Source organism: Acartia tonsa, chromosome 4, assembly GCF_053477335.1.
Source record: "Acartia tonsa isolate MP-2025a chromosome 4, ASM5347733v1, whole genome shotgun sequence".
NCBI classification, from domain to species: Eukaryota; Metazoa; Arthropoda; class Copepoda; order Calanoida; family Acartiidae; genus Acartia; species Acartia tonsa.
Window position 1 is genome coordinate 48140088 of NC_137263.1, and position 23929 is coordinate 48164016.

The following is a 23929-nucleotide window of genomic DNA, read 5'->3' on the forward strand; positions in this document are numbered from 1 at the left end:
CTAATTTTTTTTAGTCCTATGGACTTGGCCTGCTTGTGTGTGTGCCCATCTTCGCCCACATTACCAACAGCATTCCTGAGCCCGCCCCCAAGAAGGCTGACCATTAAGTGAACAAGATGGGATAAAGTTTACCCAACATCCTAAACTTAATCTATCGTTGTCTCTAGTAGTTTTTCCTTAGATTCTATTGGTATGGAAATTTTGATTTCAAAATCTTTATGCCAGGCGAATTAATTTTTAGACTGTGTTAATTTTTGTACGAGTATGAATGTGGTGTTTTCTTTTGACTTGATGCTTAAATAATTATTCAACTCTTGATATGCGATATTTGAAGTCTCTCGTTTTTACAGATAAAAATGTAAATGTTGCAGTTAGAAGATTAGTTCGAAGTAGTGAACACTAGAGGTAAGATCATGATTTTTTTTATCATGGAAAGAAATCGAAGTTGAGGGGTTCGTGGTATTTTCTCAGTAGCTTTTCTCCTATATCTAAACCTAATGGGGGGGTCTCTAATCCTGCGGGGCAATCATTAACGTTTACCTAACCTAACCTAAAATAACCTATTAAAAGCTACCGTGAAAAACCGACGAAACCCGCTTCTTCGTTTTCTTGGTCTTTTACTTTTCTTATCTACGGTCCTGAATCCTTCTACTTTAATTAAACCTGACTAATTGTAAAAAAAAACTAAATTGCAGTTTTTCCGTGCTATATAAAAATGTCTTTTGAAATGTAAATTTGTTAGCGAAATCACTTTTTTTTTTGGGGGGGGGGGGTAATTTAAGTAATCTTTACTCACAATTATATGCATTTAAAAGAAAATTGTAGTTTTTGTGCCCTTACCGTGTAAAGTTTTTTCTTGGCTTCTAAGTTTCCTATTAAAGCATAATAAAATCCAGGGACAAGGGAAGGCTATTCTGGCAAACAATGCTTTAGAGCTGATTTCATAGATTTCCAGTTTAAACTAGATGATGAGATTAAGCAACTTTTGGCAAAATTTGACAAGTATCTAAAACATTATTTTGTCAGTTTTTGCTTAATTTACTATAAGCCATTCAAAAATGATTTTCAGAGATTAGTATTATGTTCATTTTAGAGATAAATGAACATAGTGTAAGCTTTTTACATTATTTAGATATTTTATCTAAATCATAAACTACTCGTAAATTAAAGGTTAAATAGTGAATAAAATTTATTGAAAATCCAAACAGTGGATAGCTGTAATACTTTGAAACATATTTCAGATTGTTTAAACATTTATCCCATCTAAAAATTTAAAAGAAAAAAAGTTTTTGCGACACCTAGCAATAAAGTTTTGAACTATATAACTATGCTTTTCCAAATCAAACATTTTATAATTTTTGTTGTGGTTTAATTTTGTATTTCTCGACAACATCTTGCCCCTAATTGCGAAACAAGTTGGAAGGAAGTTTACAGAATTTAAAATATGGGTAGTTTCTCCCAAAGTGCCTAGTGGAGCACAGAATCCTCCTTTCCCTACCATTAATTTTAAAACAAACTGTAAACGATCAAAGGGGCGGGAGTGCTTTAGGTATAGCATTAAGGAAACCAGCAGATATATTTTAAATATGGGGGGGGGGGGGGAGAATCAGTGCTTCATAGGCAACTTTGTTGTAAGGCACCAATATATGTTTTTTTTATGTTTATTTTAAATTAAGTTGATCGTCAAATAGATTTAGTATTGTATGATTTATGGTTATTATTTTTTAAAAGCAAAGCTTTTCCATGATTAGGGTCGGTCCGTGCATCCATCTGTACGTCCATCCGTTACAGTTAGCTTTGTTTGATAATTTAAAAAGGTTAGAATTGTCCTATCGATTTCAAGTTTTACATGCTAATTCCCATAGCAGTTAGGTACGATTTAGAAAGAGCAGCAACTCTATAATCGTTACTAGAAAGTCCGTATGTTTATTTAAAACAAGCTGATTTTTTACTTTTTTTACAACAAATTTTTGTATGTTAAAATTATCCTAGTCATCTAATTTTTTGAATTCTGATTCGTATTACAACAAAATACATAAGCAAAGCATCTCTAAAATCAAGTTCTAAAAATGTCAGTATGTTCTAAAACCGTAACATGTATTTAATCAGTTTTGCAACAAATTTACTTAGAATTTTGTAAAGACATATGCATTAATATTCAGTTTATTCAGTTCTGACACTGTTAATGTCCATTTGTCTTTCCATTTCATAGCTTCGCTTTTATGAATGTTGTCATCCCTGTTTTAATAAGAAATGAACAATGAATTTTATTTTTAACTTTAAAGTAAGATGTTTTTAGTTATTGAATCAATTTGAAACTTATGCCTAAACTTGCTCTAAGGGGTTAATTGTGGTGTTTAAAAATGAGTCGAAGTAAAAATTTGTCAAAATATTTTGTTTTTTGTCTTTAAACAGTTACAAATTTTATGGATAAGAAAAAAATTTAAAGATTTTAATTTTAGGAAATATTTAAAAATATTTTTTTAATCTCCCTACATCTGACTTGTTTAGTAAGATGTTTTTATGAATCCGTCTGCTTTTTTATTATTTAATAGTGTACACTATTCTCATGAGGTTTAGTGAAGTACCCTTATGAATACCCTTATGTATTATACTAAGAGCCCTTTTTTGTAATAGTTGCACCATTCATAACATTACATACTTGGTGAGGTTTCGTGATAAATTGGCATGAATTTAATAGAATTGTTTGTCAGACAGACATTCCCTTGTCCCTGAATAAAATCCATAATTAGACTCGATGATAGTTATATTCTTAAATAAAATCTGAACTAGATGTCTAGATTTACAGATAAACTAAACTTGATTATCTATAATACAAAGTAGCTTGATGTCTGTCCGTCTGTCCGTCCCTTAAGATCTCGGTAACCACTGAACCGATCGGATTCTACTCTTCAGGGAATATACCTACTGACCCTGTGGTGGTTTTTGGCTATTTGCTTGGGGGGTGGGACTCTCCCAACCTCCCCAAAAACATAATAAATCCCTCCATTTTTTTTTTGCTGAAGATTTCCTTGGTCCTTTTTTTATGTTGAAGATATCCTTCGTCCTTTTACGAATTTCGCCTTTTTTATCACCTCTTGGGGCAAAGCTCCTTGAGACTAGGGGCGAAGCCGCTAGTGATTTATATTGTAAAAGACTCCAAATTTCTTTTTTATGGTTTTATAGAACATTTTTGTAGTCCCTAAATTATTTTTAAATATCTTCAGTAAATAGGGTAGCATACGTAAGGCTAGGGCATGTTTGTCCGTCCTTTCTCCGTCTTGACAGTTAAACAAAACTAACATTCCCGATATAAATGAGCCAGAGCATTTCAAAATTTTTAATAGTTCTTGGTTCTTTTCTCTTCCTGTAAGTTGGCTTCGCTGTTTATAGATATTATTTGCTTCAAATATTAGATGAAACGAAAGAAACATTTATAACATGTTATGAAGAAAATGTTATTAAGAAATTGTAATACATAAGTTATCAAGTTGAAGCTTTAATGATTCCTATGCAACCCAGGGTGGGAGGGGACATTGGGCTGATTATTCGTTGGCTTAGCAACTTTGGGGACTTTTATTGTATTTTGATTGGTTGGTTGATGAAGTTGAGTGTCCAAACGTTGCAACCACTAATTGTAATCTACAGAAAGGGTAATTTTGTGCATTTTTATTGGGATTGTACAATGTACATCAATTTATCGGCAATTGTCTTATCCCTTTAGATCATGTATGCAACCTATACTTTATATATTTTCTATATAAATATATTTCTCTCCCCCCCCCCACCCCCTAACTATTGCTCGTCTTTCCAGTTTATATTATCGATGTAGCTACGTAGACTCTTTAATTGTAAGTGTGTGTGTGTTAAGCGAGTGATTTGTGCGTGTGTTGTATTTAACATGACACAGTTACTATAGTGTTATTTCAAGTGTTGGATGTGATAAACTCAACTAGGTTTTCATTTGTTTTTAGCAGTTTGAACTCGTTTCAAAACAAGGTAGTAACAAAGTTTATTTTCATAATAGTATCATTTAAATAGTGAAAAAATCAACATATAATATCTTGGACAAGTTTTGTTTTGGTTATAATTTAATTTCCCCTGTAAAAAAAAACTGGAAACTCGTAAATTTTGATGATATTTTTGGGTTCGTTGAGTTAATTTCAGTAATGTACTCTTGTGATAAAATCTTCATTGTATGTTAATACTAAATAGAAAACTTCTTTTATTTTGTAATGTACCTTTAACTATACTTGGTTTATTTATGTGATAGGTTGATTTTAGTGATAATTTTAACAATGAACGTCATAGTTCATTTATTTAATATTTTTTAATTTAAAATTATAACCTATCCTGTTATATAAAGTAGTAAGCTTTTTTTAGTAATATCTCGCTAACCGTTAAACTGATATGATTCTCTTTTATACCTAGTATGGCTTTCCATAGGTCCTGAGTTGGTTTTAGGCTACTTTATTTTCATTGATAAGTCTGGGTATAGTTTAAGGCAATATTTCTACTCTGTCCATGTACCTTCGAATATAGACCCCCCTAGATGCTAGGGGCGCAACCGCTAGTTATATAATAATTTAACTTAAGTTAAAACACTAGGTAGCATACGATAAACTAACCCCCCCCCCTTATCTTCAATTTTATTCTTCAAAATAATGGGGAGGGGCGTCATTGGTCGTAATCGCAATCAAATTTGTACATAATTCTTGAAATTTAAATTATCATCACTTGCTACATCAGCAAATTAAAACTTAATCATTCTATTAATAGGCATTTTTTTAAGAAGCAAAACATAACAAAGATACAGTTTTATATTAGTATCTTACAACTTGTGTTTTAATAGGATTAATCACAAAGAAACATTTAAATAGAGCAAATACTTGTCATATACTGCACGTCTAGCCTTTACTTTATTTATATTGGAAAGGATTCGTTACTGACCCACCCTAAATCACCTATTACAATTGATATAATACACGTGGATTTTATGTATTATTAATTGGTAGGGATGGCAATCCGTCAAATTTTTGGACCGGATTTGGATTCTTACAAGAATCCGTCCATAAAATGGCGGATTCCCGCGGATTCCGGATTCTTATCTTTGGCGGATTCCGGATTCGGATTCCAGATTCTAGCAATATTTTATAAGGCTATTTAAAAAAATTAATATTCTTTGTGTTCTCTATAATTCATTTCCGAAAATCAAACAAGATTTTAAAAGATTTGATATATAATGATGATAATCTTTGCCTTCAAAAAGGGGGAGTTGAAAGAAAAAACTCAATACGCTAATTTTAGCCTACCAATTAAGAATCCGAATCCGCTATTAAAAAACGGATTTCGGATTCGGATTCCAAAATTGACCAAAAATTAGGCGGATTCCGGATTCGGATACGGATTGCCAACCCTAATAATTGGATCAATTTAGGTTGTTACATATTGTCCATATTTAATGGTTAGTATGTTCTTATAGTGGGAGGGGAGGGAATTGTGTAAAAGGGATTAATATTATAGTAAATTGGCCAGCTTGAAGTGCCAATTTATTAGAGGAGACAAAATCTGGTGCAATATAAATTTATGTACATAATACATATCCAATAATTAGAAAGAATTACCCCCTCTGTATACTTTTAAACTTTTTAAGCCAACAAATGACAGTCTCATTTTAAAACATTGCATACCAGCATAGCTATAACCCATAAGTCTCCTCTTTTACTTGCAACAACTTCTTTAATATGTTTAATATGTCATGTTGATGTCCAGATTGGAGACTGAATATCTGCCCTCTATTATAATGTTTTATAGTTTATTCATCCAGAGGGATCGTCATCCGCGCATTTTTAGTGCGGATTTTTTACATCTGCCGCGAATGTTAAATTCGGTGCTTGTATATTTTATTCTCAATATCTTCTACTGTTGATTAAAAAATGATTTAATGTTTTGTTGGGAATAGTAAAAAAGGACGCAATTCTGCGATTTTTGAGTTAAGGGCGGCTGTAAAGCTCACGTGATGTCTGCATAGATACAACAGCTGAAAACTTATTGAAAAGCTTTCTTGTGATACAAAAAATGTAGTTATGAAGCGCTGTAGCGCATAAAAAGTCTTTTTTTTTGTTGTGAGATATTTGATGGAAACTATTTAGAGCACACGCATCCCAAAGCTTTTGTTATTTTTTCACAAATTCTCGAGTATTATGCTAACTGGCTTTTTATTATATCCTAATCATAAATAACGTTAGCTGAACGTATAAATATCTATCCAATAAGTTCTCATGAATGGCCGAAAGTTGTTGTCCGTGGCAGGTTTTAGATTATTTAGAGGGGACTTTCTTTTGATAAACTTTATTGTCTTTCAAGCTATATATTATAGTACCCGTTTTTAATGAGATTAGAAATTAGCCATAGAGGCAGGCTTCTAATGTGGCCCATTTTGCTTTTTTTGCTACTAGTGGCTGCCCCGCGCTCCTAGTATCTAGGGACTCTGTATTCAAATAAGCTGCCTTAAAAATAGCTTAAAATCATATCAAGACTTATATCTGAGAATTAAATAACCTAAAAATATCAAGGAACCTAGGTATGTGAAGTCTATCTTAAATAGTGAACCTAATCAATTGAGTAGTTATTGAGATCCCAAGCTTCAGACAAAACCCTTACTACTTTATATAGTAGGATAATCGATAGGTTATAATCGATCTTAAATCAAAACATACTTTGCTATAAAAATGATATTAAACAAAACTTTCCATGTATAAAAGCTTTAAGAAAAACCTTGTGTTTAACCTTAAAAACTGGAAAGTTGACGGTGCAGTGTGTTGAAACCTTTCCAAGTATTTGTGTGTTGTGTAAAATTATCATGTGATTTTCTAGCTGTTCACATTTACATACCTTTAGGTATATCTATATCCATACCTTTAGTATTTTTTTTTCATTTTCAGGGGTTAAAATTAAGATTCGCATTCAATTTTTCTTTTTCAATTTAAACATGAAAAAAGTATTATAATAAAAAATAAGAAAATGTTAAAATATATTTACGAGAAAGTTTGAGAAAGCTTTCTTTTCCTTCCCCCTTACACTGCAATTTTTCAATGGAAAAACAGGGATTAATATTATTTCTACAAAAATATTTATATATAAACAGGGAAAAAATATAAGGTTATTATGTAGATGTTGCTTATACTATGTTGTTCACATGTATTTTAAGTTTGTACTATCTGTTGTGTTTTTAAAACTTGATTTTTGGGGGCCTCACTTTAAAATCCCTCCCCTTTTTTCTCTCTCACTCTTTCTCTCTCTCTAAAAGTGTCTGCCTTCCTTCGGTATAATCTTCAGTAAAGTAATATCTTCTTCTCAGAAGAGAGTTAATATTTTTGTGCATTTATTAAAATTCACAGGAAAAATGTGATGTAAACGTTTGTTATCCCATATTTTTGTAATTCTGGCTTTATGTTAGGTAAAAATGTAAATATTTTTCAGGTTATTAGAAAGATTGGCTAAAAGTGATCAAGTGATATTAGAATCTTAAAAGAAACCGGTTTTTTTCCGTACTTCCATCAAAATAATAATCGGGTAAGTTTTATCATTAAAATAGTTGAAATCTTATAAAATCAAATTAAAATATGAGTTCTTTAATTCACATGCTTTATAAAAGTAAAAGTTGCTTCTCTCCTAGCCTCTAGGGGAAAGAGGTGGAGGTAAGAAAAAATAGCCTAAACCCAACCCAAGACATTTAGCTTCCTGAAAAATACAACCAATTTAGACCAACAATTTTGAGATCTTAAACTCCAGACAAAAATACTATACTACTTTATATTAAAAAGGAATATTCGATTTATTAATGCATTTGTAAATATTTGTTATATTTTCTTCAAAAAGTGGTTAGTAAAGTTTCAATTCATCATTATATTTTTGTCCTTGAATTTACAGCTTTCTATCTTAAGTGTCACTTACACTTGAAGCAAGGACGATTTTGTTTAAGTATCAGTAAAGCTTTTGTAGTACTTAACTAAATTGATAAATTGATGTACATCCCCAGTGATAATACACAAAATTACCTTTTATGTAGATTAAAATCAGTGGTTGAAACCTTACACTCAGCTTAATGAAACTACCAATCAAAATTCACTGGTGTCCCCAAAGTTGTTAACCCAACGAATAATAGAACGATATCATAAAACTTTCGGGACTAGTGTAATAAACAGCCCATTGTCCCCTCTCTCTGGTAATTAATATATTGTCGAGAGAAAAATATATCTAGTGTTCTTTTGCTTTTCCATCATTGTCATATGCCAAGCAAATAAACATTGTAATCATTCTCAGGGCAAAGGGGGATAGGCAGGATTGAAGGCTACTAAATTAAAAAAATATAACACATTTAAACATGACTTTTGGCCTTTCAGCCTGTCTTGTCCTTCTGCCGCCTTCACCCAATCCCCAACCTGAAAAACAGAACCAAGTCGTGGGTAAATCTACAAAGTACCAAGATACAGTGTAGTGCCATGAATCTTCCTAGTTATATTTTAATATATAATACTGGATATGTTAATTGTAATTCATTATTAAATCCTAATGTGCTTTATTATATCTATAAATCTTTTATAATACTTGCAAGGGACAATATTGTTTAACTTGGTCTATGATTGGCTTTTAGAGTATCTATGCTAAAGAAGAAAATTAACGGGAATTACTATTTGCACTGCACATGCTTTAATATTTAAATTTTTCATACCTAGTAAAGCAGAGGTCCGAAAAAAATTACATTATACAAGATTATTGACTGCAAAGCTACTCAAAATATGTGAACTTTTTCTTAAAAAAATTTTCCTATAACGTTTTTTTTATGAAGGTGTCATCACTTTATGTAGAACAGGTGCTTCACTTAGCATCTAGGCTCTCTGCATTCTTTTGGGTTGGGTTGGGACTAAATATAAAAAGATACTCACCTCAATAAGTGTTTTGTTTGTCATGTTGAGTTTTATCATTCTAAATGTAGTACAACATTTTCTCTGTTTTTGCAACTGTTACACTTTACTGTTTTTTAACAAATTGGCAAAGCTGCACTCTTTATGGAAGAATAGTTGTTTGCTTTTCTAATGCTTTCCAAATTTTCTAGGCATATCTTACCAAAGCTTAAAATATTAATAAATATTTATATTTAATATGCTACTTTGCATATGATAATTTTATTTAATCTTTAGTTAATATGGAATGAATCCTTATAAAATATTATTCTGCCCAAACTAGCATATATGATAAAGAAATATAAATACTCTTAATTTATAATTCTAACGTAGAGTAGTCTAGTTGAATGTCTATGATTAATATTATACCCTTTAATTTCTCTTGAACGGCCAGCCGTTAGGTTTAAAATCATTATGGAAACTGGGTTGAAGTATATTTCTGCTAAAATTAATTCTAAAATCATAGATTCAAACGGAAAGTTTGGAGACCAATTTCTCCAATAAAAAATTTTACAACTAAATCAGCTAAAGTTCGTTGTGTCTTACTCTTATGTAACAAAGCGATACAGTTTTTGATCATCAATTCATTGAATGCTAAAATTAAACATAAATATTTGGATTTTTCTTTTTGATGCAAGTATCTAAGCTACTTTGCTATAAAACCTTTATAAGACTCCATGCTACTCCCTTCCCCCTAAAAAATATTGATACAACTTTATTCCTTTGAGAATAGATATAATCTAAATACATGCTTTCTAAATCAGCCAATAGGAAAAACAGCGGAATAAAAATCCGGACATATTATTGGTTTTAAAATGTACAGCTTTTGTTACGAAAGGGCAGTTTTTTACTTCGTTCGTTTGAATGAATCTTATACAACAAAAAATAAACAAAGCTGCTAGAATTCTTATTAAGTTTGACTATTTTTGGGGCCAATTTGATCATGAAGAAGATCTACTATATATATTCAGTTATTTCTAGGAGTCAGATTAGGTTTGAATTTGTGACTGAAAGCTAAGCAAGCCAGGAAGGGAGGGGACAATGGGCTGTTTATTACACTAGTCCCAAAAGTTTTATAATAACGTTTCTTCTTCGTTAGCTTAACAACTTTGGGGACTTTAATGAATTTTGCTTGGTTGATTCTTTAAGTTTAAGTGTCCAAACGTTTCAACCAATGATTGTAATCTACAGAAGGGGTAATTTGGTGTAAAATTATTGTGGATGTACATCAATTTATTAGCCATTGGCGTCTTTCCCTTTAGATCCCTGTAAGCAAGCACATGTTGTAATGTTTATATATCAAAGGTCAATGTTATTTCTGCGTATTTCTATTATGAACTTGTGTGTACACATTAGGGTGTGTAGATTTTGGACATTTTTTTTCTGAGGCCAAAGCGGGGATCTGCAAATGATTTGTATGAGTATAAAACACCTCTGGATGATTAAAAATTTATCATAAGTCTTAAAACCGCTGACGACCAGACATTCAATTGTAAAGCTATTTGTAAATGGGAGTTAAAAATTTATTGAATCAGAACTATGGCTTCATGGTGCTCCCAGGAAACGCATTAAGGAGTAGAATCAGGAACTTTTGACCGTTTCAAAAAATCTCATTCCTAGCCTGAGAAAATCTAAAAAACCTCTACAAATTGGACAATTCTCAATAAACCTTTAAAAAATGTGTTTTTTTAGTGATTTCTAAGGCTAGGAACGATATATTTTGAAACGGACAAAAGTTTCTGATTCAGCTTCTCAAGGCCTTTCCAGGGAGCACCATAAAGCCATAGTTCTGATTCAAAAAAAAATTTGAATGTCGTCTTTGCATAGATATTATAAATAATCAAATATATTTTTTAGTGGTCGCGTTCTAAAACTCAATTTTTTAAAATTCTTTTTCGGTCAGAAATGTTTTAAAAGGTTAATTTTATCTGTTGCATATCCCCTCTTTGTCTAATTCCGATATGAACCCGCCCTAGTACACATACATATCAATGTATGCACATAATTGTTGGACATTATTAATATATTAAACACTAGCAGCTACGCTCCTAGATACTTCTAGGGGCATTTGAGGTAGGCGTTAAATTCGATAACCCAATTTTTTTTTTTTTATTTAGTGGGGGGGGGGGGTACTAGGTGTGAGTTTTCTTTGGATTGAGTTGGTACCTTTCCCCAAAATAGTTATAAACCTCCCAAGGACCTATTTGAAGCTAACCTGTAAAGGAGAACCATATCGGTTCAGTGGTTAAGTAGATCTTTCAGTACAGACAAACATACATCCTGTTACTTTATCAAAGGAACTCCACCCCAAAAAAGTCTTCCAACCGTTCCCCTACTTATATGATGTTAGTATTAATAACATATAAAACAAACTAATCAATAGATAAATACCTAATAGATATTTATTTATTAACTTGAGTGAATCAAATCCTAGCTTTAAAAATACATTGTTTATTTTCTTACCTATACATTGTCTGTTTAAAAAAAATTATAATGTTTATAAAATCCGAGTTACAGTTATATTAGTGTTGACAGCCAAAATCATGCCTTTGTCCTTCATTGATATAACCTTCTAGGTTTTTTTCACTAATAGAAAAAAATATTTTTACAAAGTTTTTCAAGTTGTTATATTGTTTTAGAGACATTATATGCAACAAAAAATTGTAAAACATTAATTGATAGCACTGACTTTTACTTATCTTTTCAGGTGGTTGTCTTGAAGAATGGTCTCATCGTTTTCCGGCGGCATTGGAGTGGGAGTGGGTTGACCTGCCCCTGGCCCCTTGCAGTAGTATCTGGGCAGAGCAGGGTCACCATGCACGCACTGGCTGGCCTGAGAACAATCTCGCGCACCCTCCTCCAGGGATATGTTCAGAGGACACAGGCCACCGAGGCCCAACAAAAGTCTGCGGAGAATGACACAAGATTAGGTAGGAATTAATCTTATTGCGTCCAGTTTACAACTTTCTGTGTATGTCAGTCCTGCAACAAAAGACTTACACCTCATTAATGTTTAAAGGTTTCGTGTTTTTATCATTGTATCTTTAATTCTAATGTCCTTCCTTTTCTTCATAATGAACATCTGATTGATAATTTTCTTTTAGTCAATCCATTATTTTTTTTATGCTTCGCTACTTCTAATAATATTTATGTCTAGTCTGTTTGTTTGTACTAAAAGATCTCACTAACCGCAGAATCGTTTAAATGTCTATTGTTACCTCCATCCTCCGATATTGCCCCTAAAGATTGTTTCCTCCTCGCTCCCCCCGCCCCGCATTTGCGAGTGCTTGTAGAGGCCTCCGATAGTTAATATTAATACAATTTGATTATTATAAGAAATTTGAACTTGTTTTATCTGATTATGATTTAAGAAGTAATATTTTTTATCACAATAAATTCTAAGAAATATTAGATATTTTATACTATGAACATGTAATACCTATTAAAGTATCGTTGCTCAAGTTTGTTAAAAACGTTTTTTTTCAGTGACGGCTGTAAGCGGGTTTCCTAAGCCTGGCAGTGCTTATAACATTGATAACATCCTAAAAGGACAAATAGGTGATGATGCATACTTCGTCGCACGTCATGTCGACCAGTGGACATCGGCCGAAGAATTCGGCGATGACTCGCCGTCGGTGGGCGGCTCCTCCGCTGGCTCCAGCTCCAGTAGCAGCAGCAGCAGTGAGGATGTGCACCGACCCGCGACCGGCAATGCTGATGTTATTGGCGTGGCGGACGGTGTCGGCGGATGGCGGGCCTACGGCGTAGATCCCGGACAGTTTAGTATGAACTTGATGAAGTGTTGTGAAAGGCTTGTGGTTGCTGGATATTTTCAAGGCAGTCAGCCCGCATCTTTATTAGCTCAGGTAAGCATAATAATGTACTAATAGTTATTTATCGCATCGTTTTATAAACAGATTTCCGCGAATATAAAATGTACAATTATAAGATTAAAACCAGTTTTGTTAGCCCCGACATGCTGAAGGCATAGGCTAACATAACGTGTTTTATTACATGATTGTACATTTTATATTTGTAAAAAAAACTGGATATAATACAATACGATACATGATTTTTCAGTATGGCTTAGCACCAGTTCTAATTCAGTGGAATGAATCAGTTTTGAAGCCATACTGGAAATTCTGGTTATTGTTCTTAATTACTCCATCAATAGTATGGTGAATACGTTTGGTTGATTTTAAAGGAATCTACAACTTGTTCAAGATGACGAGGCTAATTCTAAATTTACTGTAATAGTCATGACAAACCGTCTTACAAATAAAAAAAATAAAATTACTTTGTAATATTTTCACTTTGTAATTCTGAAAAGTATATTAAAGTAAATGATATAACATAAAATAAATTACTGTCTTTTACCAATTATATATTTTTTTATAGAAATAAAAATTAAAGATTAACTGCATAGGTATTGCTTATATAGGCTATATTTTATACGATTCTGTGCTTTTAAAGCAAAGCTTTTCTACAATAAGAAAGTTTATATCCTTTTGATTTTATTAATGGAAATCAATAGAAAATAGGATTTAATATTTTTATGAACAGCTACTCTATATAGTTCAAATACAAATTATATAATGTCCATGTTAAAGTTGATAGATTGTCCACATTTATCCTCAGATTTGAGTCTGAAAACTGTTCTTTTTTCAAGTATTTTCAAGTCTTTCCAATTCTTGCCTCAAAATTTGTACTACCATCATTGATATATAAAATTCGCTTTTATGGATGTTGTCATCATTATTAAATGGCCGTTTAATTATATACTTAAAGATTGAATTATAAGATTAAAAGGTTTTATTCTTATAATTGTACATTTTAATATCCGCGGAAAACTGTAATACGATACGATAAATAACTATTCTAATCTTTTATAACTTTTATTTTATTTCAACCTCAAAATAGTTTAATCAGCAAATTATCCAATATTTTTGCTTTTAAACCAACAATTTAAGCATAAAATATTTATAATATTTTTCTCTCGTTTTTCCTTACACTTCTATACGTCATAATTCATGTAATATTAAACAAACAAATTCTACAAAATTTTAAATCTAAGGGCAGACTGGCCAGAGTGTACGTTTTGTACGTTACGCATCGAATCTGTGTACGTTCTGGACGTTATTTTGATATGTGTACGTAACGTATTTTGAAATTTGTATTTTTGTACGTTTTACGTTTTTTTTAAAATAATAAGAATCAAATATTAGCAAAAAAGTAATTTGTATGTTTTGTACGAAAATTTTAACAAAAACTATAGGTGTATTATAAAAAATAAATTCAATAATATCTTAAATTTTCATAGAACAAAAATATGTAGGTAAAATATGTGATATATGTATGTTTTTAGAACTTATAGTTTAAATTTATGGATTTGAAATATATGTTTTATAGATATAGTTTAAAGAATTGAACAGAAAATGATATGCAGTTGACTAATTTCAAGTCTAAATGCACTTTGTGCAACTAACCTGTAATAGATTTTACAATAATTTTTTTCAAATTCTTTATATACCTATCTACTTAGGTAAATTTTCCGAGATATCATATGGTGTTCAGTTTAGGATTAAGAAGTCTTATTTTTTGGTATCTTCAGTTTTTAAAGAATAAGAATCAAATATAAGTATAAAAGTATTTGTATATGTATTTGTATTTGTATAAAAAGAATTACGAAAATAGTATATTATCTATAATACAAAGTAGAATGATGTCTGTCTGTCTGTTTGTCCATCTGTCTTTTAGAAGCTTAAGATCTCAGTAACCACTGAACCTATTAGGTTCTACTCTTCAGGGAATATTTTAAGCTATTTTCTTGGGGGGTGGGACACTTAAAGCTTTTTACTTACTACTAGGATTAGCGGCTTCGCCCCTATCCTCTAGAGGATTCGTTCCCTCCTTCATAGGATCGTTTGTTCGTAATTAGTAAAAAAAACGAAAAAAAAATATTGTGATGATTTTTTTTCATTTAGGCCCCACCCAGCTTATTTGCATTAGTTTACAAAAATAAGTTAAGGGGTGGTTGTTTTCTTGGGGGGTTGGGTTTTCCACACTCCAAGAAAATAGCCTAAAGCCACCACAGGACCAGTAGATATACTCCCTGAAGAGTAGAACCGAATCTGTTCAGCTATTACCAAGATCTTAAGCTTCAGACAGACAGACATTGTTTTACTTTGTATTAAAGACTAGTATTTTCTGAGATCTTTAGCAATAGACAAAATAACCCTATATCCTATTACTAGCAGCTGCGCCCCTAGCATCTAGGGGCTATATATTCAAAGGAATATGAAATGTCAGAAAAATAGCCTAAAACCATACCCAGACTTATTTCTAAAAACGAAAAGCCTAAAACCATCTCAGGGTATGTAAGAAGCTTTACTGTAAAGGAGAACCATATCAGTTCAGCGGTTAGCTAGATCTTTCGTTACAGACAAAAAAACATAAAACACTTTATATATTAGGATATGTATAATCCTCTAAATCCATTTTTTTATCTGTAGCGAAGAATCTCGTTAACTGCTGAACCGACATGATCTGGGAGAGGTTGTAGGCTATTTTCTCTGTCCTTCCATATCCCTTCGAGAACCTGTATTTAAAATGGTAGAAAAATAGCCTAAAACCATCTCGGTAACTGAGTGAAGTTTCCCTGAAATTGAAATCAATCGGTTCAGAAGTAATGAAAATCTTAAGCATCAAACAAAAAACTTACTACTTTATATAATAGGATATACTTAGTACGTAATAACAGGATGTATGTCTGTCTAATTGTTTGTTTGTACCGAAGGCTCTCTCTCAACCGATATGGTTCTCTTTTACAGGGTAGCTTCTTATAGGTTCTGGGAGAGGGTACAACCATCCTCCCAAGAGAAATCACTCTTAGAAAAAAATAACCACCATTCCCCTATTTTTTCTTTCTTTTTAAAATTGAAAACAGAAATGGGGGTGGTCTAATCCACCCCCCCCCCCCCCCTTCTCACTAGAAAAATTATTAGCGAAGCTACTCTATAAATACTTTCTCAGTCCGTTATGCCATCGGAGAAACGTGATTTTCTTGGCTCTTGTTTTTTGATTAATTAAGTTCACATCCTACATATTTTCATTGAGATTTACCTTTTGGTTGGGGTGCCAGATCTATTCCTAGATTTTTAAGTTTTTGTGATTTTCTCGACTCCTATTCAAGAGAGACGGCTAAAATATTCAGGAAATAGATAAATTCACATTCTACATATTTTCAAAAAGTTTCTTTAAGGTTTGTCTATTTGTTGCAGTGCTAGATCGATTCCTAGATGTATAGGTTTTTATGATTTTCTCTACTCATTTTCTTGATGGATGGTTGTAATTTTCAGGGATTGTATAAGTTTTTATTCTTAATACTTCCACTTTGTTTCATTGAGATTTGATTATTGGTTGGGGGGCTGAATTTATTCCTAGATTTTCACGTTAGTATATATTTATAAAAAGGTTTTGTGATTTATTTGAATAAGTTAAATGTTTTTTTTTTATGACACTACTCTATGCCTAGTTTATTTATTTTCCCAGATTTCCATCCATAACTTTTGAGCTTAGCTACTTAAGGATGTTGTCATCCCTTGTGTTTTACTTTTTATTTTTAAATAAAAAATATAAAATTGGGTGTTTAAATTCAACTCCCACTTAATCAAGTTTCTCTAGAGGCCTCTAAGGGCGTAGTCGCTGGTCCTAATAATAGGATATACTTTGTACATAACTAGCGGCTTCGCCCCTAGCCTCTAGGGGCTTTGCCCCAAGAGGTGATCAAAAAAAGTGTAAGGTGAAATTCGTAAAAAAAAAATAAGGACCAAGGAAATCTTCTACAAAGGAAATCTTCCACAGAGGAAATCTTATACAAAGGAAATCTTCTACAAAGGACTAAGGATATCTCCTACAAAAAAAAGGACCTTAACAGGATAGCTTCTCATAGGTTCTTGGAAGTTTTATAACTATTTTGGGGAAGAGTATCACCATCCACCCTTCCAAGAGAAATCGACTTTAGAAAAAAATTACCTCCTCCCCCCAAAAAAGAACTTTAATTGCTCACTGATTTTTTATAGTTAAATTTTTCCAGATGTCTATATAAAACTTTAGAGCTTCGCTACTTATGTATGTTGTTATCCATGTTTTTTACTTTTTCTTTTTAAATCTAAAATAAAAAAATTGGGTTATTGAATTCAACCCTCCCCTTCTCAAGTGCCCCTAGAGGTCTTTAGGAGAGTAGGCGCTAGTTCTCTTTAATAAAGTAATAGGATATCTTGTGTCTGTCCGCTATGGTCCGTTATGGTGTTTCTCCGCTAGTAGACTTTAATGTTTTGATAATAGGTAACTAGGAAAATATAAACATCATTTTTATTAGGAATGTACGTTTTGTACGTTTTTTTACTTTTTTTATGTACGTAACGTATTTTTTTGTGTACGTTTTGTACGTTTTTTATTTTCAAAATTGGCTGGCCAGTCTGTAAGGGTAAAATATTTCTAAGTGGAAAATTGTATCATTCTGTACAGCAAAATTTACAGGGATCTAAAAGAATAAGATAATGGTCGATAAATTTATGTACATCCACAATGATGATACACAAAATTTTCCCTTCTGTAGATTTAAATTAATGGTTGAAACATTTGAACACTCAACTTAATGAAACAACCAATCAAAATTCAAAGTCCCCAAAGTTGTTAAGACAGCGAATAAGAAAACGTTTTCATAAAACTTTGGGGGCTAGTTTAATAGTTTATTACCATTGTCCACTCTCCCTCTCTGAAAATTTCAATGATTTAATCTTATTTAAATACTAGGTATTTTCTTTACATTAACTTGTGTAGGTAGTCATTGTGTAAAAGTGTTTTGATAGATTTATGTCAAAACTAGGAGAGGACAACAAAAACATATTGTTTATAATCTACATTCTTGCCTTGAACTAATTCAGTTTTGTTTACTATAGCAAGCTTTTAAAACAGTTTGTTGTCGTATCTCACAAAACTTTGTAAAATTAAAGTCAGTGTTGGTTTTATTTTGAATGTCCAAAAAAGTGAGGCTGCTGATTTTATAAAATTGAACTTTTGGATGCGGCTTGTTAGAAAATTAATGCGGCTGTCTAGCTGCTTTTGTTTATTATTCAATAAACACGTTCTTGAAATCCAAGTGAATGTTAACTTTGTGTACTATTAGAATTTTTGTGCAATTACTTGTTTTTCTTTACTTTAAACCTCAATTAAAATCATGCTCAAGCATTTCTTCCATAGAACAATTTTTATGGATTGCTTTTTTTTATATATTTCCATTTTATTAAGTATTTTTACGAACGCAAATTTAAGTTCTAAACAATGGATTTTATATAAGGTTATTAATATTTTATTAATATATATTATTTTGACGTTATACCTAAAATAAAATATTTCATGCAATTTGTAAAAGTACTTGTTTTGGTATGCACTTGTAAGCAAAAATATTTTGAGAGTACATTCAATGCATTCCTATAATTAAAGTTATTATCAGTATTTTCTGTATATAATAGCAACAGCCCTAAATCTGGTTTCTTTCCAGCGGAATCAACCCGGTTCTAAACAGTTTGGTAATCGTTTACATAACTTAATAAAAAATTATTAGTTTATTTAATTTCTTTTTCATAGGTCCTGGTTCCTTTGGCCTTAAATGGCTGGCAGAAAGGGAAATTAATCCTATTTTTATTTACATTTCCTTAAGCCCATACAGAAAACATATTTAATAGACTTTCAATAGATGAGCATTTAATAAAATAAAGAGAAAAATTATTATGGCGAGTTTTGATTTGTTTAAAAATTACGCTTATTTTCGCGGATAGTAATATATGTTGGATTTCTTTAAAATCGGCAGTAGATCTATGATTGCATTAAATCAAGACATCTTTACTATGGATTTTTTTTCTTCATAAAAAGCGATTTAGATTAGATAATGAAAACTTGGTTATTTAACTTAGAAATGGTCACATGGAAAGTGTTTGTGTCTCTCTTTGGTAATGTAAATAAACCAGTTAATCAAGTACAAGATAAAAAACTTTGACAAAACACAATTTAAAATGGTAAAAGATTAAATTATTTATCATAAGCCGCTGCACCACTAGACTTTAAGGACTAGGAAGGTTTTATATAAAGTTTTTTTTCTTTCTCGGAAGGGAGATATACCCCCCCCCCCCATAAAATAAAAATAAATAAATAATTTTCTTGAAATTATGAACAGAAAAACACTATTATTGCATAATGAGTACAGCGAAATAGAATCTTTTAGATTGTACTTAAGCTGCTATGCATCATTTATGACAAAGGGGGGCATATAGGATATTCTGTAAATCCAAGAGTTTAGTTCACCTATAAACATGTAATAATCAGGTTAATGTTAAGGCCTAAATATCCATATCTTATCCAAAATATCGCAATTTATCGTTATTTTTTATATTTTTATTGACAACAAACGCTTTACAAAGTAAAAATAACAAGTAGAAAACTCGAGTTTTATTTTCTTTTGATCCGTTAATAGGACGTTATATTTTAACTTCTATCGCTCTAGTATAGTTCTCAATGTATTTTACACTTAGTTTTACAAGATCTTAATCTAAATATGTCGCCATTTTTCACACCTAGATGGAAACAGACTGTAAATATCAAAATTATGTTAATAAGTTACCCACGCATTAGATTTCTACAATATTTTCTTGTTATGAATATATCTTTTATCATTGAATGTGAAATTAAATTAAAGCTAACAAGAAAAACGAACCATGGCAAATATAGAACTACTTCGCTTTTAATTTTTTACTCATATACCATTATTCTCTATTTCCTAGGAATCGCTTTTCAAAAATCAAATACTAACGATAAAGAAATGGCCGCACGGCCTTTCTGGTTTTAATAATCTATCCATTTTTAACGTATATTGACCGACCAATCATAAAAGTAAAAAAAAAACAGATGAAATTCCTGTTAAATACCATTTTATTCATCTTCATCTTTTTGAAGGGATTTCGTGAGATGCAAGAGAACAAGCAGCAGATCATTGGGTCCAGCACAGCCTGTCTCATGATGCTGTCGCACACAGACCTCAAGCTTTACACAGCTAACATTGGGGACTCTGGCTTCCTTGTTGTCAGACAGGTAGTGAATACATCTTACTATACTCAAGACCTCAAACAGTCATATGAGGACACATATGCGAATTAAAACCCTTCAAATATAAAATAAAATACATTATTTTACCACTAATAAAACTTTGAAACTCCTCATTTTCCCCCCTAAAAAAAAAGGCTCAGATGTCCTATAATGCTCCAATAGACAAACTGTATCATGTTATATTAAATCTTGGAGAGGATTTAATTCAGAGGAAGATTACAATTTAAAATATGCATGTAATATAAAATTTATTCTAATTTCTAGGGAGAGGTAGTGCATCGAAGTCAAGAGCAGCAGCATTATTTCAACACTCCTTTCCAGCTCTCCTTGCCCCCCACCCACCTACAGTCAGAGGTTTTGTCAGACAGGCCGGAGAGTGCAGACAGCTACGAATTTTCTGTAGAGGACGGAGATGTCATTTTGCTGGTAAGAATTAGTTTTTATTATGGAGAGATAATGGGTTCCAATCTCTGCCCACACATATTAAAAATTGTACCCACTTCTTCTATGATTATTAGGGGCCCTAGTAGTAAGTGTAGAAGGGAATGCCTTGACCTAAAACAGGCGAATTGCGTAACAATGCACAGTCCAGACTAAAGTCTTGCAATCAAATAGTTGTTAGGAATTTGAATTGATAGGGAAGTTGCTGCCTTCTAAAATGATGTATAAATGTTTATATTTGAAACAATGACGAGTAAAAGATTAATATTTTTAAGCTTATATTTTAGTTTTTAAAAGTTGTTATTCATCTTTTTTATTTAACTCTAGATTTTGAAAATTCATCTATAAACATTCAAATTAAAAGTATGGTAATATTGTGAAAATAAAATGAAATTATTTTAGGCTACAGATGGAATATTTGACAATGTTCCTGACAACCTGTTGATAGCGGAGATGTACAAGGTGCAGCACTGCAAGGATATCCAGAGACTCCAGCAGACAGCAAACAGTATTGCCCTAATGGCAAGAAGACTCTCCAGAGATCCAAAGGTATGCAGCTTTCTTGTCCGCCAGCCAAATTGGATCAAATGGAACCTATTTGTTTTGCATATTTATGCACAATTTACGCCGTAATCATTATCAACAAAGTCATTTGTATGCCTCTTCATTAAGAATTCATGCTAATTAATTTTTTTTGCCCTTTTGGCTTTTTAGATTTTATTAAAGGTCCCTCTAATGCACACGAATTTTTTTAGTTATAAGTAAACTTACGATTTGTGTAACTTTTGGCCCTAGCTAGAGAAGTTATTTCTCCATGAAAAATAGCTTAAAACCAACACAAAACAAATTCTTCCTTTAGAGAAAGAGATCGATATCTTTGGACACAAACTTTTTATTTAAAAAATCTTTTTTTTCAGTTTTTGTCGCCATTCAGTAAGAATGCTCTTGCAGCTGGAATAGAAGCGGAGGGTGGTAAACCTGATGATATAACTGTTCTACTCGCCACTGTCAACCTCTAGCAGATATGCCATGCTAGAACAGCCAATGCTGACATGTAATAATATTGAACTGTGTACGTACAGTACATGCTCTGGACACCATTACAACTAGTCAACATATTTAAGATGTCATATTGTTTTCTAGTGGGCTGAGAGAAAAAACGTAAAGGGGACTATGCACGAACAAGAGCAAATTATTTTAAACACCTCCCAGCATTGAGTGCGTATTATTTTGGTGAATATGCTAGGTTTCTGCTTAACATAATTATATCGACATAAGACTAGAATATTAACTTCAAAAAATACTCCGGTTTACTGCTAAAAGGTGCTTAAAATCACTTGCTCTCGTTCGTGCATAGTCCCTTTATTTGCCTAAATTTCTGGCCTACAAGTAAGGACATCGGGTATTCAAGTTTATTTGTAAAAATTTACATTGGAGACTTAAAATATTAAAATAATACATATGTATTGTAATGATGAGACTGACTGAACGCAACCAGTGTTGCCAGCTCTCAACTGTTATGGTTCTTTATATCTTGGATATCTGGCAACATAGTTGGTTCAGAGTTGACAACACTAGTTGTACATGGGACAAAGGATTGTAGGGACACACTCGGTAGAAACACACTTTCAGTATGGCTTCGGAGCCGATTTAAATCCGCTGGATTAGAACCGGTTCTCAGCAATACTGAAAAATTATTTGTAGCATCATTTAACAGACAATTTTTCACGAATATATATAAAATAATCATAAAAGTTGTGTTAGCCCGGGCCTTCGGCCCCATCGGGGCTCACAATACTAGTTTTTATGTCAAAACTTTTCATTTTAACGTCCTCGGAAAGCTGTCTATAATACGATGCGATTAAAAACTTCATTACTTCATTATAACACATTTTAAAAGAAACTATTAAAAGCATTTTAAACAACAATTTTATTACTTAAGTGTGGCAATCCTTATTTTTTTCTTGATGAGTTCGTTTTTATTATTTTTTTGCGATTCATTTCATTTTTGTCATCCATGATGCAAGTTCTATAAAGTTTTCCATATCATACATTCAAAAATTCTTAATAACGATATTTATGGAATAACTTTTAAAGACTTGAATCTACTGAAAATTTCATCACCAAATCATAAAAATATTATTTGTAGTAGTTTTTTACTGTAGTTTTACACTCTTCGAAAATTTTTGTCTTTGGCTGTAATCTTTTTTTTAGTAGTTAACAAGCAGCGTAAACTATCGCATTTTTAATTTTTGGGTATTATCTTGTGGATTAATTTAAACTCGTTTTAATCCAAAAATAAATAAATTTACATATTTTTTAAGCTGCTGTTAAAACAAGTTGAAGATCAATGAGTTAACTTTAAGTTAAGATTTATACTTTTTCGTGATTAAAGTAAATGTTTGAATTTAGACATTTGAAAAGAAAATTGTTCTACGAATATTAAACAATGTTTTAAATTATTGCAAATCTAATGGCCTAGATATTCTTAAACATTTAAATCCTGAATAAATGCCAATAAAAAACTAGTAATATTGTTGCAATATGTAAGTTATGAATTTAAAAATAATTTACACACAAGAAAATACTTTTAATGCTCGGATAAGAAGGCATTTTGATCTCCTTAAAAAGTTAGAGGCTTAAAATAATATTTTTACTTAATTTGTTAATTTTAAATACCTTTTATAATTGAATTTAATGTATCCTAAAGGAATTACTTTAAAATGCAACGGATTAATGTAAAATATTATTTTAACCCTCTATTGTTCTGTAAAATATTATATTAAAAAAAATATGTATGTATTACACAGATTCTTTGTGAAAATTCTTATAAAGAAATATGCTAAACTAATCCCTAAAACTATTCTATTTGAATCTCTAACTTTTTTTCCCTTAAATGCAGGGGTGTATATTTGCCAACCAATTTTATATTATTCCCCCCCCCCCCTTCTCCATTTTTTCCCTAAATTATATATCAAAATAGGATGTTATATTGGAAATTTACACCTCTGTATGCATAGACGCTAATACAGGCATTTGATCACCTAAAATATTCCTTTTTATTCTAAAACGTTTTTTTTATTAAAATTTTTATTTCCACTAAAATAATATGTTTTAATATGAAAAATAGCCGCATGATGTAAAGTAAAATAATCCATAAATGCTTAGTCAGTTGTTGTAGAAGAGAAATATATTATTTTCAAATATACTTTTTTCTTTGTTATTATCTTTTTTGTATTAGCAAAGCTAATCTATAATTATCTTTGACTGTCAGTCCGTAACGCTATGGGGAATGTGTAATTTTCTCGACTATTTTAGATGAACAGCTGAATTTTTTAAAAAGATTTTAACTATTTCAT

At 31.5% G+C, this 23929-nt stretch overlaps 2 protein-coding genes across 3 annotated transcripts in view; both read left to right on the forward strand.

Moving 5' to 3' along the window:
- The window catches only part of roh (reduction of Rh1), a 41306-nt gene extending 40949 nt beyond the window's left edge, over positions 1–357 (forward strand). Inside the window, exon 3 of the mRNA XM_080158633.1 lies at positions 15–357. Coding sequence (XP_080014759.1) covers positions 15–107 — 93 coding nt within the window. The 3' untranslated portion in view covers positions 108–357. The remainder of the gene's footprint in view (positions 1–14) is intronic.
- On the forward strand, positions 330–22473 carry LOC145317513 (protein phosphatase PTC7 homolog). 2 transcript variants are annotated; one of them, XM_080158622.1, is made up of 8 exons: positions 330–405; positions 7483–7575; positions 11674–11896; positions 12453–12832; positions 19980–20114; positions 20394–20555; positions 20973–21119; positions 21488–22473. In XM_080158622.1, the coding sequence occupies exons 3-8, from the start codon at positions 11782–11784 to the stop codon at positions 21587–21589; spliced, it is 1041 nt and encodes a 346-aa protein (XP_080014748.1). In that variant the 5' UTR covers positions 330–405; positions 7483–7575; positions 11674–11781; the 3' UTR covers positions 21590–22473. The 2 variants fall into 2 exon arrangements, with proteins under 2 accessions (XP_080014748.1, XP_080014749.1); XM_080158623.1 differs by lacking the exon at positions 7483–7575 and having other exon boundaries at positions 354–405; positions 21488–21731.
- Positions 22474–23929: the final 1456 nt, after the last annotated feature.